This window comes from Excalfactoria chinensis, chromosome 1 (assembly GCF_039878825.1).
Source record: "Excalfactoria chinensis isolate bCotChi1 chromosome 1, bCotChi1.hap2, whole genome shotgun sequence".
Classification (NCBI taxonomy): domain Eukaryota; kingdom Metazoa; phylum Chordata; class Aves; order Galliformes; family Phasianidae; genus Excalfactoria; species Excalfactoria chinensis.
In genome coordinates, this window is record NC_092825.1 from 56,988,485 (window position 1) to 57,005,848 (window position 17,364).

Here is a 17,364-nt window from a genome sequence, read left to right on the forward strand (position 1 = left end):
TTTGCTATCTCTTTCTTTGTAATTCTTTGGGATTTACTTGGCATGAGTTTGCTCTATCCAGTGCAGTAATGCCCAAGAATCTCATTGGAGGCCTTGCTTGCCAATGCAGATCCTGCCTGCCAATACTTCAGTGATAGCTCTGCAGTGTTCTGAATTTTCAGCCTTTTTGAGTCTGTAGGATGTGAAAGGCAAAGTTATAGGGAAGGTTACAAGACTCTCCAAATGCAGACTGTCCAGGAAGCACATGGGCAGTCCAGTGGGCTGAGAAAGGATGAACAGTCACTCAGTGACTTGTAGACAGAGGTATATGAAGATAGGATATGTGAACAAGTGGCTTGCCTACAGACTGTTTACTCCCCTGATTTATCCAAGTCTTGAAGGCTCTCTTTGTTATGGGACCAGCAAGATGACTGATGGTGAGGAGTGGTTGTGAGTAAATGATTAGAGCAGTCAGAGTGGGCAGAACCTTCTTGTGCCACTGTCACCTGGCAGGTTTGTGTGAGTTAAGAGTGCTGGTGAACCTTACTGGCGCCTTCCCATAACCTCCACACACTCTTGTGGATCTTCTGCAGGTTCTCTCTGTGCCCCATCGCCGATTGGTCTGCTGCAGCCGCTTGTATGAAGTGACTGATGTGAACAAAGTGCAGAAGCAAGCAGCTCACCAGAGGGAAGTTTTTCTCTTCAATGACCTGCTAGTGGTGAGTGTGCTTTGGCATTTAGGAAATGCAGTGATAAAACTAGCCTGAGTGTCTGTGAAGGAATATAAAAGCAGTCCACAACATCAATTTCCCTTGTCCTAAGGACAGACCATCTCCTGATCCATCAAGACTGCAAGACACAGCTTTGGATCCTTCCCTGTTAACAACATACCAAACCCAAAACTCTTCTGACCCTTGAAAAGACAAACTGTCATGTTCCACAGCCAAGTAATGTCATTGCTGTCTCTCATCCCTTTGCTACCAAGGAGGTTCTTTTGTGAGAGCGAAGTACATTTATTTGGCTGTTTGTACTATGCTAGGCAGAGCACTCCTGTGCACTTTAAAAGTTTCCTGCCAGACATGTTTAAACCACTACCTATTGCAGAGGCTGCAGAAAAGTAGGTGCTACCTAGTGGAGCCTGAAATGCATACAACACTTTAAAAAGCGTCCCGCTCTAGGGATCTTGCATCTGAGTTCAAGCAGTTACAAGGGTGAACACAGGTTTGCTGAGACAAGGAGGATTCAGTCAAGAGGGATGTTCAGCTTTAGGCAGAAAATGCCTGAGTTTAATATCTAAAGGAAACTGTGGATGTTGCAAAAGTAAAGCCAAAGCCAAGCCATGTTGTCCCAGAAGACTAGAGAACTTTCCTCACCTATTCCTCTGCAACCATTTGTGAACCTGGGGAGAGGGTCTATTCCTTGCTAGCCCTCCATCCCTTGTGATAGATCTATGAAGACTGAGGGAGCAAGGGCAACACAGCATGCACATGTATTCTGGTTCCCAGACCTAGGATATTTAGTGAAAAGAATTATCCTTGCAAAGTCAGAAATATGGGCATTCAAGAATCATCCCCAGTATTCCTGGGGAACAGAACCTGAGGGGGCCCAGGGCTACACATACAGAATTTCAAAGTATTGCTGCAAGTACAGAGTGCCAGGCAGTTTTCTGGGCTAAGAGTCTGTCAGTCACCAGGTGTTCATCCCATGTACAATTAACACAGCTTGTAAAAATCTTTTTCTTTTGTGCTTTGAGTAGTTTGTATTGTTCTTGCTTCACTGCTCACCAGCACCCTGCCCAGTGATGTGTTTGTTCCTCCAACAGATCCTCAAGCTTTGCCCCAAGAAGAAAAGCTCCTCAACCTACACATTTTGCAAGTCTGTTGGACTGCTGGGAATGCAGTTCCATCTCTTTGAGAATGAATGTAAGTCTGATTCTCCTTAGTAGCCTGAAGGGGTTTGGCATGAAAAAGGAGAAGTAAAGAAGAGGCTGCATAGTCCAGTGAGATCTTTCATCAGGGCAGGGATTCTATCAGGGTTAAAATGAAAGGGGAGAAAAAAAAAATGCTTGGTGCTGAGGACACTACTGTGCAAATACAGTGTGATGAGAAGAGGCTTCTCATCTCTCTCTTGGTTTAAACATGGGCAGAATGGCTGACCTTAAGTTCACTGAAGTGAGTTGACTTGTCATGGTGACAGGGAGGGCACTGATCTGGAGGAATGAGGTAATTGATCCTAAGGTACACATCACTTAGCTCTCAGGAGCCAACAGTAGGAGAACTTCACTAACAAAAAGGCTGCTGTCGCCTTTAGCCCCTCTCCACTTGTGTCCAAAGTCACGACACCCACCTCTACCTTTGACAATATAAAAAACCAGGTGCTGCTGCTGCCTTCCTGCAGTATAATGTGCTGTGCTGTGCTGAGATTCCTGAGATTGAAGCAGAGCCCTTGGAACAGCACCCACCAAAGCATGGCGAGAGGCCAGCCCTAGTCAGCCTGACCTTGATGGTCTGGGAATAGAGCCATGATGTGTCATGATTGAAGCTGGTTGTGTGGTGGAGGAATTCCAGAAACAGGCAGGCTTCCTGCTGGCAAAGGCAAAGGGGATGCACAGTGGTCTCAGGCAAGCATGACTTTATGGCTCCTGAGGGTTTTGTGAGCACTAGAAGAATGTGATGCAAGGAAGGAACACTATAGCAGTACTGAGGCTGTACCGAGTTCCTTACATCCTTGCTCTGCCCTATGGACAGTGTGGGTCATCATCTCAACTCCCTACCCCTCACAGAACACAGTGCTTTTCATGTTTCTCAATGTACAAAAGAGCCATTTATAACTGGGCATTCCCAAGACACATTGTTGGAGCTGGAATCTACTTTGAGTGGTATGATGACAATCCTGGAGTGCTGGCAAAGGCGTTCTTTTATACTCTGCAGAGACAGAAAAGCAGATGTCTGAAAGAACTTGTGATCTTAACAGATGAGACAAGACACGGGGTGGGGAAAGAGAACTGGGACACAAACAGAGGGAGCTAAGGGCTGGCAGGAGACAGCAGATTGGTCCTTTGACTTGTTTGGTAAAGATTTCTAATGAAGAGTGTGGGGAAGGCAGACATACAGGAGCAGTAGAGAAGAGAAAGCATGACAGGTGAAGAAAGAAACTAAATGTAGACAAAGAAGAGGGGGAAGGGAAAAAGAGGCAGAACCCACTTCGATGACCAAAAGAGAGAGTCCAGTCACAAGCTTAACAAGTTGTCTGCGTACCTTTGTTCTCCAGCTTCTGTTGGCTGAATCTGCAGCCACCTCCTCCATGCACACATCCTGATCTTTAAATCATAAAGCCTTTTGTTGTACTCTTTTCACTCTCAGGGCATTTCTTTTCATTTTCATTTCTGACAGAATGTTTTGCCTTTTGGGGACTACTAGGCAGAGACATGCAAACCCACACCCTTATCTTTACTGCACTCTCTGCACAGCATGATGAGCTCCCTACCCATGCTATGCTGACACTGCAGCTATGTTCCCTGCTGGTGGAAGTAGAGACTGGAGAGAAGTCCTGTATCTAAGGATATTAATGGCTCTGAGTCCTGCAGCCAACTTCTCAGGCTGCAGTTCCCAGAGGAGAAAAAGTATTGCTGGCATCATATACCGTTAAATCCTCTGCAGATTCAGGAGGACTTTGTAGTCTCATTTCTGTGCTCAGGTTCTTAGCACTGACATTACATTAACTGTAACAAAGAGCTAGAGGTTTTTGGCTATGGCACCACTGTGGTAGTGGTGGTAACTTGCTTTGCTGCTGCACCTTGGCCATTCTGTTCCCTTGGAGTGTTGCAATGCTGCAGATTCTCACAATCTGTAGTGTGACAAACTCTTAAGTTCCTCTGGAGTGAAATTCTCTGTCCTGGAAAGACTGAAAAGCAGACTTCTCCAGCAAGATGCCTGCTGCCTCTCTCTCGTCATCTCCTAATGCCTTTCTATTATTTCTACACATCTTATTCACAGATTACCCCCATGGCATCACACTGGTGACTCCAGTTTCGGGCTCAGAGAAGAAGCAGGTACTGCACTTCTGTGCTCTGGGAGCTGAGGAAATGCAGAAATTTGTGGAAGATCTGAAAGAGTCAATAGCAGAAGTGACAGAGCTGGAGCAGATACGTATTGAATGTAAGGACCTCTAATACAATTCAGACTCTGAGGCCATCATACTCCATGTGTATGCAAGGGAGAAAGTGTAAAAGCAGTGGGTTCTTCAGGAAGAGTGACAAAGAGGATGAGTTGCAGAAGTCTTCCCAGGATTGTTCTTATGTTCACTAATAGAGTAAAAAAGCTGCCAGGTTTTGTGAGCTCGCACCAGCAGGAGAAAGGGAAGAACTACTTACACTCTTTATCAATTAGAGTGTATGTGACAGGAGACTGAAGTAGAGAAGTTTAGACTATCAGACCCAGAAGACTTCTCTGTCTCATGCACCTCTGGGTATGCAAATACTGCCTGTCGATATCTGGGAAGTACAGAATAGATGACAGTCTTAGCAGAATTGTCCTCTCAATCTGGGGACATCTACCATGTCATTCTGGGGCCTGTCTTACACAGGGTAAGGTCCAGGTAGACCTTAATGGTGTTCCCATGTATAAACTGACAAGCCCAAGTAGCTCAACATCAGGGATACCCCTTTTGTGCAGCAGTAACCTATTCTTTATAAATGCACGTCGTACACAGAGGTCTTATGTAAGATTCTCCATATATCAAGTTCTCTCCAGTTTTTGTTTTTCTCTTAGCTGTTCCTCTCTACTTCCTTTCTTGACAGACTCTTGTCGTATTCTTACATTAATTCTTGCTGACTTCCCTCATTAGTCCTTCAGTATATCCTGGTTTTTCCCTGCATCCCTCTTTTCACTCACTGCCAGGCATCTGTCTTGCAGGGGAGCTGGAGAAACAGCAAGGGGCAAAGACTCTCTCTCTACGAAGCAATGGAGCCCAGATAGAACCACAGTCCAAGCAGAGCTCACCAACAGGTAAAGAGTCATCCAACTTCTTTTGAAGGAGCATGGCCCACTTTTCCTTCCTCAAACTAATGCAACACAATAATGGCACTATCTATTTCCTCCAGAGTCCTTTCTGCCACTTCTGCAATGCCAGCTTCTTTGTAGAAGCTTTGTGTTCTTGCATGCCAGCCAAAAACAAGTGCTTTGTTGAAAGGCTACCAACTCACTTCAACATCAAGACCTAAGAATAGGACCCCATAAGGGTCTCCCCTAAACTGCCATGCTGATGGACTGAAAGAGGAATTCAATTTATCTTGCAGTCAAGAGTCTTAGTGGGCCCTGTACCTCTTCCTTGAGCTTTCCAGGCCACCTTATGTGGGCCAGCTTTTGACTTGAGGAACAGACTTCATGAATGAGATCTTTTCTTTTATTTTAAAGGCAAGAAGGATTTGGGGGAGAAGGTCTCGGACAGCACAGTGGAGGTAAGTAGAGTGCGGAGCAGCTGAGGTAAGTAATTCTCTCTCACTTCAGCTCTTCTCACATTCTCTGTTGTTTCTTTTCTCAGGTATTAATCAATGCCTCCCCAGCCAGACTGACAATTTTACCAATTTCCAGAGATACAATTAAAAGTTACTGCTAGGACGGGTAATACAACTTTCAAATCCAAACTAAACTTCAAAGCATTTTCAATCCGTTTTTATAACTGTAACATCCCTCATGGACCAAGCTCCCAAACGCTGTAGACTAACCCACCCCACTGCTTATGGGGAGACTGAGAACCCTACTAAAGACTTCCCCAACATGCTAACTCCATGCAGCATCACATGCAAATTCCCCTGCAGCCCAGCTTTCCTGCATAATCTCTGCAGCTGTCTCTCCATCCCCCTTGAAGGGGATTAAGCATGGCCTTTTTATATCAGAGACTTTTCTCAGAGCTTCACCTTCCTAGATAGGGAGCTTGGCTGTCCTGTATGCTTCTATCTTTGCAGGGATGTCTAGCACCCATGGGTTGCCTGTTTCTTTGCAGACACCCATGTTCCCGCTGCCTGTAAGGAAACAGTAAAATGCTGTCTTCACACTGAAAATCTTATTTACTACTTCCTACATTTTCCATGTCTGGAATATCTCCATTTTCCTGAACTTGCCCTTTTCCAGGGCACTTCTTTCCCTTCTTGTCATAGTATATTTGTTTGAGGAGTTCAGCTTCTCTGTGGGGAGTGGGTGTCATTGATATTCCTTGAAGAACACACATTTCCCTGCAGACACCCCCTATCTGGACAAGATGCCTATCCCAGCCCACTTCCAATTTCTTTTGGGCATTGTGTTTTCTTGTGGAGAATGACTTCCATGTACTTTAATGTCACTAGTGTTTCATAGCCCAACAACCAGTTTTTCCAAAGGTGTGTTTCACTGCCTGAATAAGTTCTGACACAGCCCTGCTGCATAGTGGGCTTGAGCAACCTCCATGCTTGGGTAGGGACAAACAGCTCATCCTTGTTCGAGCATGGTGGGAAGCTTGGTCACTCCACAGCTCCTCCTCCATGGTTGCTGACTGCTTTCCAACATACAGACCATCAGGGCATCCCCACTGCCCAATCTGCCCATCTGTACCCCTGCCTTGCTAAAAGTGCTGTGCCAGCCTCCAAGCAGTAGTATCCTACCCAGGATTTGTCATTTGACTGACATTCAACAGCAACCTTGCTGTGCTCTGGTGACTCCATCAGCCCATGTCCTTGCCAGGAGGAGCTATGACTTTGGTCACCATCCAGGAAGCACCTTTTACTGCTGTGCTTCCCCCTCAGGGATCTCTAGTCCAGACCAGCTTCCTTTTCAAGCTGGTCTCCGTGAGCTCTCTTATTTGAGTGACTCTATTGTCAGCATCTCTCTGTGGGGACCCTGATGACCTCCTCCTTCCCCACCCCTCGCCCCCTTCCCATTGCCCACATAATACTCTGCCAGCAGAGGAGCATTTCCATTTCTTTGAGATTATCTAATCTGCTGCCATTTCATCATGAATTTCTTTTATCATCGTATGAGCTAGACGGGCATTTTTTTCTTTCTTTTTTTCTTTTTTGAAAATCATTTCCTTTCACTGACAAACCATCAAATGGATCAGAGGGAGCTGCCTTTTGCTAGAGTATGTCAGATTTCTGCTTTTTTTTTTTTTTTCCTTTGTAAACAGATTAGCCAGTCACGTGGTGTACCTTCATACTCAGAAAGGCAGGGAGCTGGGAAAGGCTCGAGTCTCTCTATCTCAGATTCAGCTACTGTCATGTTTGCAGAAATGTACCACCTTGATTATCTGAAACCTCACTACCCGGTTGTCCCTTTTGCCCCCTCGTTTTTCTGCTGGGGACAAAGGCATGACTGCTGATGTCTATTCATTACCACAAGAATTTATGGATGCCTCCACTCATTGAGATGATTTGTGTTCCCTATGCTGTTTGGATAATCAAAGTTGCACTGCATTTGGGAACACCAGCCCTGCCACCCTTGATGCGATGGAAGGGACAGGGGCACTAAGTCCTAGATAGGATGATGGGGCTATTGGGAGAGAGGGATGCAGCCAGGGCTTGTGCCTGTTCTGTTTTTTTCAAGGGGGGAGGGTTCGATGCACATAAGGCTGACTGGTGGCGGGGGTTCAGGGCAGCCAGTAGCAGCAGATGGGAGAAGTCTTGTAACTTTTAATGCTTCTTTGACTGTTTCTAAAATAGGTGTCAATTCACAACAGGCTTCAAACGTACCAGCACAACTCCGCCCTGGGGCCCGAGAGTGGAACGCAGCCCAGCATGCGTCTTAACATGCCACGGGAGCGGCTGGAGACAGCACTGGTGCCCTCGCACCCCGCCTCGGCGGGGACACTTGTACAGTGCCAGCAGATTGTCAAAGTCATTGTCTTGGACAAGCCGTGCCTCGCTCGAATGGAGCCGGCCCTCAACCAGACTCTGACACGCTACGTCACCTCCGATTCCTGCACCTCCACCCCCTGGCGCGGTGTGGGCAGTGGGTTCCCCGGGACCCCCATGAAGCTGGTCCATCAGCCTCCCCTGCCACCTCCACCTCCTCCCTACAACCACCCCCACCAGTACTGCCCCCCAAGCTCCCTGCTTCAGAGGCGCAGGTACTCCAGTGGCTCACGGAGCCTCGTGTAGCCACACCACCAGCACCAGAACAGCACAGACTCCCCCGCTTCCCAGCCCCACCGCCTCCCTGGGACCCTTTCTGCCTACAGAGATCTAGTTTGTGATTTATTTTTTAGTAAAAGGAAAAGGAAAAAAAAAAAAAAAAAAAAAGAGCTAACTCTTACCCTGTCTCCCCTGAAGATGATGCTAATCATGAGGAGCCATCTATAGAACCTGCCAACCTACACGCTTACATATCTTCACACCCTGCCAGCTCTGCTGGCCTCCTGTGCTCATGCCATCCCCATGTAGCACTTTGCTGCCCTGTTCCTGAGAGGCTTGATGACCTGCTGCTTTCTAGGCACTGTGTCTTCCGTTTGCTACTCCTTGATCTTCTTCCCTGCCTTGCATTTACCTGGCCATAGGTTTATACCCACCCTGAAACTTCGCCAGCCTCAGAGAGAAACTGACTCACCCGTGCCAAGGAAAGATGCTGGGGCACTCCCAGGGGTGGAGTTCCCCCTGCCACCACTGCTGCTGCCTGCTAAGCTGGAGCTGAGAGCCTGTTCCGCTTGCGATGCTTTCTCCTCATCACTCTTCAAATATTATCTCCTTACAGCAGCTGGTTCCAGGCAAGGGAGCGCAAGAATGGAAGAGAGCGTGAGAGGAGGAGAGACTGTCCTAAGCTGCAGTACAACGCAAAGATGGCCCCACTCTGAACGCCAAAACTTTTTGTTTCTGTTTTGTTGGAGCATTGTACCAGAGACCTCTGCTGAGACCTAGCAGACCACATCATGTGTAAATACACCTGTATGGTAGAGTATGTATGGCGCATGCTTACTAAAGGAAACACTAAGAAGTTCTGAGAGAGCAGAAGGGAGAGATTAAGCCCGGGGATCTCCCCTGGGATGGATGAGCAGTTTTCCAAAGAGATGGCACCAAGAGGTGGCCTCCCACCTCAAAACAAACACACACACACACATACACACACACAGAAAGATTGTCTTTTTTAGCAAGAAACAGACCCACCTCTGCTTTTCTCATTCTAGCTGGTTTTGTGTTTCCTTCCTGTCTGCTTTTATACATTTTGAAAGCAAATCAAAGTGTTACGTTCACCTCCTGGGGGTGGGTGGTTCCTTTACTTGGCCTCTTCCTCCTGTGCTAGGGGGAAAAGGTTTTTTGGAGCCCACTCACATGAGCTGCCATCTGTATCTCTTGCCTAGCTATGCCATTGCCTCCCTCAGCCTTTCCCATAGGAAGGCTGCACACCAAGGCCCCTTCTCCTCCCTTCTTCTCTATCCCAGCTTCAAAGTGAGGGGAGGGGAAGATCTTGAGATAGGGATGACAGCTCAGCTTCTCTTCTTTATTGGGGACATTGATATGAAAGAAGACAGCATTAAAAATGAGCTATGACTGTATTTTTAGAAGAAAAAAAAAATCTTTTTGAGCAGTAGGGAGGGGAAGGTATTAATTAGCTTAAAGGCTTTGGTTTCACTCACTCATTCTTTCTCCCTTCAAGGCTTAAGAAGATCAACTTTCGGATATTAAAATAGGACAGTACGCCTTTTAGGGCCCTTATTTTTATTTTGAGAGGGAAAGAAGGAAATGGTCTTCCTTCCTGAATGAGGTTGAGGCATGAGCGCTGGCTGTTGGTTGGGTGAGGAGAGGTGAGGACTACTGACAGTAGTGTGGATGTGCAAAATGTCAGGGAAAAGGGATGGCAAAGACATGCAGGAAATACATTTTTTACTTTGTATGGTAAAATCCACACAGCAGCAATATTCCTGAATTGTCAGCTCTGGGGCTTATTACCAGTGAAAGAATGCATTAGGGCCTGCCCCCCAACCAGTGCTCTTTGGATGTTGTTGGCCCTGATGAAGCACTTGGATGAAAGAAGTCATTTATGTGACCCGGGCTTATGCCCAGCTGGGGTTAAGGAAGCAAGAAAGGGCTGTGGTGAAGGCTTCCCTGTGCTGGCCAGTCCTCTAGGGCAAGGGCCTGCTCAGCTCCAGGTCTCCTGACCCTTACACCCAGATCTGCCAACAGACCTGTCTTGGTTGTTTACTTAGCTGTCTGGAGCTGGGCACCAGGCTGATCCTTTTACATGCAGTAGCAGATGTATTGATTGGGAACAAACAGGCATAGCCTCAGGGAGGCCTGTGGAAGCAGAAGACTGAAAGATTTGTTAGAAAGCCCTGAGATTTGTTAGAAAGCCCTTCAGACCAGAGAAGTTTTCTCCTACCCAGCCTCCAGATACAACAAGGATGCTCCACTTTTCTGAGCCAGTAAGGTCCTTGCCTGCATTATGGGCACATGGCTCCAGGCAGGGCTCAGTCCCTCAGACTGCATCCAGCTGTGAGACATGGCTGCCCCGGCCTGGTGCTGTATCCATCCCATGTGGCACTATGCCATGAGACAGCAGCCATGATCTCATCCCACCCACCCGCAGCTTCGTGGGAAAGCTTATGGAATCACCAAATCATAGAATCACAGATGTTGGAAAAGACCACTAAGGTCATTACGTGTGCCGTTTGCCCCTGGCTGCCCAACACAACGTGTGGCTGCCATATTCTGCTTCCTGCTGAGGTACAAAGGGGTATCCAAGTGGCAGCGGCCCTGCCCTGCCCTCCCAGCAGTCATTTCCTTGCCTGGGAGGAATGGCAGTACTCAGTTGTTTATTTTTTTCCCAGAGCGCAATGAACCACTTCACTTCAGTGGTCTGTACGCGTGCGTGCGTGTGTGTGTTAAATAAATTAGGCTTTACTTGACATTTAACACGAAGTGACAACAACAAAAACCTTAAGGTACTTGATGAAATAATTTTGGGGGGGATAAAACATTTATAATGTCTATGAAGTTCCTACAAGAGAGATTTGCTGCTTTAATAATTGATTGGGAAAGCAACGAGGATGTAAAAAACCAAGGAAGGAAGGAAGCTCCCGTGAGACTCCCTCCATAGTGCTGGGTGAAGCACAGATGTGAATTAAATGAAGTGCCCAAATATCTGAGGCACAACTGTCTCTCAGGGCAAGAAGGATCCCCTTTCCTGACCCTGCAAAGGCTACTGATGGCCACAGAGATACCAAACCGCTTCATTTCAGGGTCAGGTGGAACAGGTTGCCCTAAGTTCTACTGTGTAGTTGAGCCCTTCGGACTTCACTTCAAAATATGGATTGTTTTCCCTTGGAAGGTTGGTCTAGAAGGACGACAAGCACTTTAAAGCATGTCAGCACCTCATCTGATCTATTGTGTCGTCTGCTTCCACAGCCCTCCCACATGCAAGCGCAGACACAGATGCAGTGTAGCTGTCGTGGTGTGAGTAGACACCCTTGCACATAATCTAGTCGCTGATGGGGCGCAGGCAAGAATAAGCATATCAGTGACAGCCTCGTGAAGGACAAAACATGCACTGCAGCTCACCGACATCACCGGCTGCTGGCTGTGGTGATTCTGATGGTGAAGCTGGCCCAACCCTTCTGGTTGTGGGATCAGGCAGGAAGATGCCGCAGAGATCGGATCAACCCTAAAGAACGGTGGCTTTTTGCTGCTGAGTTCTTATCCTTCTATATTAAAAAAGGGGGGTGGGGAGGAGAAAGGAGAAAGCCAATGCAGAGCATTCTGCAGCAAGTGTCTGGTGCTCAGCGTCCAAGCAGGAAGGTGGCTCTGCTGGAAGGTGGAACAGAGCAAGGTGGTCTCACAGCTGTGTTATGCAAACCATCACTGTCATGATTCTCTCTTGCTCTTGCTGGAGGAGGTCCAGTGAAATTGATTTGTTTATAGCACGAGCATATAGCACGAGGGTGGGAAAAATCTGGCAGTAGGATCAGGCTTAGCACAAACAAGCTGAGTTTAATGCAGTGTTTGTCTGCTGCTGTTGTGCTTTTAATGCTGTAGGCTGGGCCACTGTGGTAGCAGCAGTTAAGTGTTTTCTGCAAGACCTGCAAAGCACTGCTTGTGTTTTCACACATCCCTGTAGGTGAAAGTTGTGAGCGTGGTCCACAAGCAGCTTTTCACCGATAGTCAGTCTTCTTCACAAAAAGTACTTCAAGATTTGGAAGCATTCGAGGCCCTTTGAGCTGGAAGAGTTTGGTTGTATGTTTTTCAGAAGGCTTAACCCGTGACTACCTGCACGTGTTGGTGAGGTTTCTGGAACAAATCTGAGCTCTGTATCCAGCAAGCTGCTGCTTGGGAAGAGTCTCTGCTTTGAACTGAGAGCTGCTGAGCAGGTCCTGCCTCCCCCTACCGCCGCCTCACTGTGCCCTTGTGGGCTCCAGGACTGTGTTTGTGAGCTCAAGCTGTCCGCGTCCTGCCCGCTCCCTACAGCCATGCCCGGGACAGCAGCTTTGGAGTCACCCAGCTGTTCAGCACTAGTCACCACCCCATCTGAATGTGTCTTTAAAAAACAAAGTTAACAACAGATGTGTTACCTGTGTGTAGGCTGTTGAAAGCACCTGTCTGTCTGTACCTGTTTTCTGCTGTAAATATCACCGAGAAAAGCTTCCTTTGGGGAAAGTGGTGTTGGTCACACCTAGCTAAGAGTCCAAACGGCTATTTTGTAACAAACCAACAGAAATAGATCAGAGGTATTTTATCTGTTCGATTATAATAGAGTTTTAGAAATTATATTGAGATATGTCACTTGTGCGCCAATGTCTTCTTTGCCTCGGCCCCCTCCTCCCATGTCTCCGGGCTCTGTTGGTGTGCGCAGGCGCATGGCTGACACGCCAGGGCTGTGCTCCCAAGGGCTGCTGAGCGCCTACTGGCCTCGGGGACAGCCCTCTGTGGCCACTGCTATGTTCTCATCAGCTCCATGCTCAAAGGACCGGATCCAGAGGAAACCAGGGAGAAATAATCGTGTCCAATGTGCAATTCAGCTGTGTGGTGAGGCAGAGAGGAAAGCGGGACAGCAAAAGGTTAAGTCTTCCATAATGCAGCTCCTTCCTGTGCACCTTGCTGGCATGCAGCAGGGCCAGCCCCAACCTCTCTGCCCACACTGCATGCTGGGGAAGGAGCCCACGTGCCGTGCCAAGCGCATGCTGCCTTGTGTGCACACTGCAGCAAGGAGAGCAACTTCATGCGCTGCATGTGCCAATGCATGTGTCGTACGCCAGCTGGCTGCAGAGAAACTCGTTCACCCAGAGACATCAGCACACACTGCGTGTTAATGCACACACCATCTGCCAACATGTAAGACTATATGGCAGATCATGTGTAGGCACCTCTGCTATCCACGCGGCTGAACACGCCGTACAAGATGTCAGGTGTGTGCAGCCACGCTCTGCCCGAGCAGGACAGCTGTGCAGGCTGCAATTACCATCACAGCACACTTTAGTAAGTTACACAAGCTCAGGCTCGACTAACATTTGGATGGGGGACGTGTAGGGAAAATGACATTTTCCATGCAAATCAGATATACATGCATATTTACACAAGGCGTAACCCCGGGGTTAATGAAACCAACCTCTGTGAAGCTGTGCGCAGGGATGAGAGATGATCAGAAACAAACACGTGCACACGAAGCAGCTCTCCTCTGCAGCGGGCGGGGGGCAGCAGCCCACATTTTTGCAGCTGGGGTTGGACTGCACCTGCTGAGGAAGCAGCCTGTGGGCTGCACATTCTTTGCTGGCTTCAAAGAATCCCTCAGATCCCCGGGCCTGTGGTGAAACGCTTGGGAGGGCAGAAATCCCTGAGACACGGATGGGAATTCCCAGGGATTCAGAGGCTTCCATTTCTGTTTTTGTGTGCCACAGGTGTATTATCTATCGGTCCATCCCAAACACATCCACTTTCTAAGATGTTTTGAAACAGGTAAATTATCTGGAGAAGTTTCCGCCTGATGTTTAGATCACACACCTGGCTGTAAAGATGAGAGCAATAAAAACAGATTGTCTATATGTTATACTTCTACCTTACTGTGCTGTGCATGTACTAGCTATTGTTAATAAGATGGCAAGAGCCTTTGCCGTGGATAGTGTATAGGCACACATAGTCAGTGCCAATACAAAGAGTTTACAACCCAAAAAGCATACACCACAACTGTCATAGTGCATCAGTACAGTTATAGCTATATAGTCTACATAGTATACAAATCGCATAGCCCTGGTGCATTCAGAGCTGATCAGCATATGCCACTCAATTCAGGAGCTCTATCACACTTGGGATGGTCTTGGAGCATCTTTCTTGCAACTACTGAGTGCAGCCGAAGTTAAAAGCTGTGGGTTCTGCCTTTGTTCGAGCTTCTTCTCAAGCATGTGGAGTGGGGCCTTGAGTTGTGTGTTTATGGGCTGAAACTCCAGCATAGGAAGTTCCGCACGAATGTGCGCAAGAACTTCTTTACGGTGAGGGTGACGGAGCACTGGAACAGGCTGCCCAGGGGGGTGGTGGAGTCTCCTTCTCTGGAGATATTCAAGACCCGCCTGGACGCCTACCTGTGCGACATGGTGTAGGGAGCCTGCTTTGGCAGGGGGGTTGGACTCGATGATCTCTAGAGGTCCCTTCCAACCCCTATAATTCTGTGATTCTGTGATTCTGTGTGTGATGCTGTGCCCCAGCCCTTCTGTCTCCCTCAGCCCTCCTGCTCCGGAGGGAAGATGCTCCCAACCAGTACCAACTTCATTCCAACAGAAGGGAGTAGAAGGAGATGTGGTTCAGGCAATGCCTGCTCTGCACACACTTGCTCATCCCATCCCCATGCTCATTCCCTGTGTCCACCATCCTGCTGCCACTCATCCCTGACAGAATCCCCTGAGTTGGAAAGGACCCATAAGAACAATCAAGTCCAGCTCCCGGCTCCACACAGCAACACCCAAAATCCAAACCCTCTTTATGAGAGCAGTGTCCAAACACCCCTTGAACTCCAGGAACTCTGGCAGCTGAGGCCATGCCCACTGCCCTGGGCGGCCTGTTCCATGCCCACCACCCTCTGGTTAAGAACCTCCCAGTTTAGTTCATCATCAGCACATTTTCTTGGACATTGCCACAAAGAGCCAGTGGGGGCTCACAGCTTCTCTCTGCCTCCCAGCTCTTCAGCCTGGTGACCCCTGTGGTCTGACGTCAGCCCTCAGCCTCTGCCACATCTCCTGGCATCCCCAGTGAAAAGGACAGCCTGAGCAGCAGCCCAGGACATGTGGCTGGGGAAGAAATGTGCAAGGGAAAAGCGGGAGCTCTTATTAAATGGCTTGTTCAAAGATAAACCTCGGCCATCTGTCAGCCTGCCCTAGAAGAGGCACTGCCGCAGCAATTAGCAGAGGGAAAGGCAGTAGAGATGCCAAGGAAAAGAAGCAAACAGCAGTTTGCTAACATTTCACACGGCTCTGCCGCCAATGTGGTGAAGGAAGGATCCAGGGGAAAAGTGCAGGGAAGGGAGCATGCACTGCTTGGAGAAGGCTGGTGCTACAGGAAGGAGTGGGAGCCTCTGGGGGCCACGGGATGGTGGGGACTGGTGTGATTTAGCAGTCAGTGTCCTGGGAGCAGCTCCAGCCGTGGGGCCCTCGGGCACTACAGGACCCTGGGCTCTGCTCTGCAGAGAAGCCCCCGCAGCAGGAGTTGTGCTGGAGCCTAGGACCATTGGACTGGGGGCAAGTGGTGCAGATGTGGCCACGGGGACCATGCAGCTACACACCTCTGGCTGTGGCTGTGACAGCGGCTGTTGGGGTTGTTACAGCGTCTGTGCCACTGGGCTCCTCGGGGACATTGGGCTGAGGCTCCACGCAGAGCTGAAAAGCCGCTTTAAAATGCAAATCGGGGATTATAATTCCTAATCCCTTCATTGACAAGAAGTGCAGACAGGACAGAGATGTCAGCTCCTTTTCTCTCCATCCTACGGGACCAAAATGCATAGAGGTGTTTGTGCTGAAGGGGACACAGCTGTGGGTATGGTGGTGCCATCAAGAGGGCAGGCAGGGGTGGAGGGTGATGTGCCCACCTGCCACCAAAAGCACTCATCCCTCTCCTTCTCTTGTCCCATCCCCACCGAGATGCAGTCTCCAGGGCCATGGCAGGGACTGACACCAGCTCAGAGGTTGCTCTGGGTGGGGTGAAGCCAGGTGGGGGCCGAGGGTGGCAATGTCTGTGCTGCTGTGACAGTGTGAATGCTGCAGTCTGCCCGCACCTCTAAGCACAAGCACCACTTGAATGTGCCGCTAGAGATGCAGAAAGAAGAGGAAAGTTATTAAAATGCATATACCTCTCCCTGAAGGGAGAAGGTGAGACAGGAGATCCAGGGGATGCCAAACAGAGAAGAGGAAGGGGAAAAAAGGGCAGGAAGGAGTGGCAGGGATTGACCCAAGGGCTGCTGTACAGGCCACGGAGGCAGAGGGGTTCTGGCAGCCAGCCCCCACGGGAGACCCCATCTCTCAGCTATCAGTCAAAGTCTCCCATCTCCACTTCCCGTTCCCAAAGGTCTGAAAGGTGTGTCAGGAGTGGAACAGACCTTGCATCATTTTCATGGCGGCGTCCAACGCATCGTTTAATAGACAAGTGGAGAGACTACGAGCAGTGGTCGCCTGGCCAAAACCTGGTGGTGCCACCCAGTGTCTGTGTGGCATTGCACACCTTACACACACATTCACACATCCATGACCAGCTGCTGGAGCACACTGGAGGGAGGCAGCAGGATGAGCTCCCCTGTCCTGGGGAGGATCGATCCTGCATCTCCAGGGTTGTAGTGCTCGAGCAGCATCAAAGCCATCCTAAGGCCTTCTACATCACCCACAGCTCCTTCTGCTGCTGCACAGGGCATGGGGGCAAAGGCATTCATTTTTTTTCGCAGCCCTCAGGAAAAAGAGGATTTTGAAGGGATTTTGAGCACAGCTCCCTAAATAGCTCCTTAGAATTAAGAGGTTTTGGGTGGATTACCAAGCACCAGCAGGTGTTGAGTGCCATGGGGCAGCAGGAGGGCAGGAGACTGGGGCTACAGGAGTCACAAGCTCTTCAGCTGGTGTCAGAAACCTGCAGCCAAGAAGTCACTAAGTGAATTTAACTCCCTCATTGTGTCTGCACATGGGTGGCGTTTCTGGGGTGTGGGGTGAGCTGATGGAGCCTGCCCCATCCCTGCATTGCTACTGAGCAGGAAGACTGGGTATGATGGAGGTGAGAGGGCTGAAGTGCCACTAGGGCAGAGCTGGCAAAGGGTGAGATCCTCCCTGCACAGTCACAGACAGCAGACTTGGCAGATCCAAATGTCTGTGGTGGAAGTAGGATAGTGCAACATTAGGAAAGGCCACAAAGCCTTTCAGAGCAGACACAGCTCTGCAGAAACTGCTGGAACAAGGTTTGAGAGCCTTCTC

At 49.0% G+C, this 17,364-nt stretch overlaps 1 protein-coding gene across 4 annotated transcripts in view; it reads left to right on the forward strand.

Moving 5' to 3' along the window:
* Positions 1-12,715, forward strand: part of IQSEC3 (IQ motif and Sec7 domain ArfGEF 3) — a 104,088-nt gene extending 91,373 nt beyond the window's left edge. The window contains exons 9-15 of one of the 4 annotated variants that reach the window (XM_072328268.1): positions 573-698; positions 1,802-1,901; positions 3,975-4,136; positions 4,893-4,985; positions 5,394-5,437; positions 5,521-5,600; positions 7,670-8,215. In XM_072328268.1, the coding sequence (XP_072184369.1) occupies positions 573-698; positions 1,802-1,901; positions 3,975-4,136; positions 4,893-4,985; positions 5,394-5,437; positions 5,521-5,595 (600 nt within the window). In that variant the 3' untranslated portion in view covers positions 5,596-5,600; positions 7,670-8,215. Of the gene's footprint in view, positions 1-572; positions 699-1,801; positions 1,902-3,974; positions 4,137-4,892; positions 4,986-5,393; positions 5,438-5,520; positions 5,601-7,669 lie in introns of all 4 variants that reach the window. The other 3 variants (XM_072328259.1, XM_072328250.1, XM_072328279.1) reach the window with 3 other exon arrangements.
* The last annotated feature ends 4,649 nt before the right edge of the window (positions 12,716-17,364 follow it).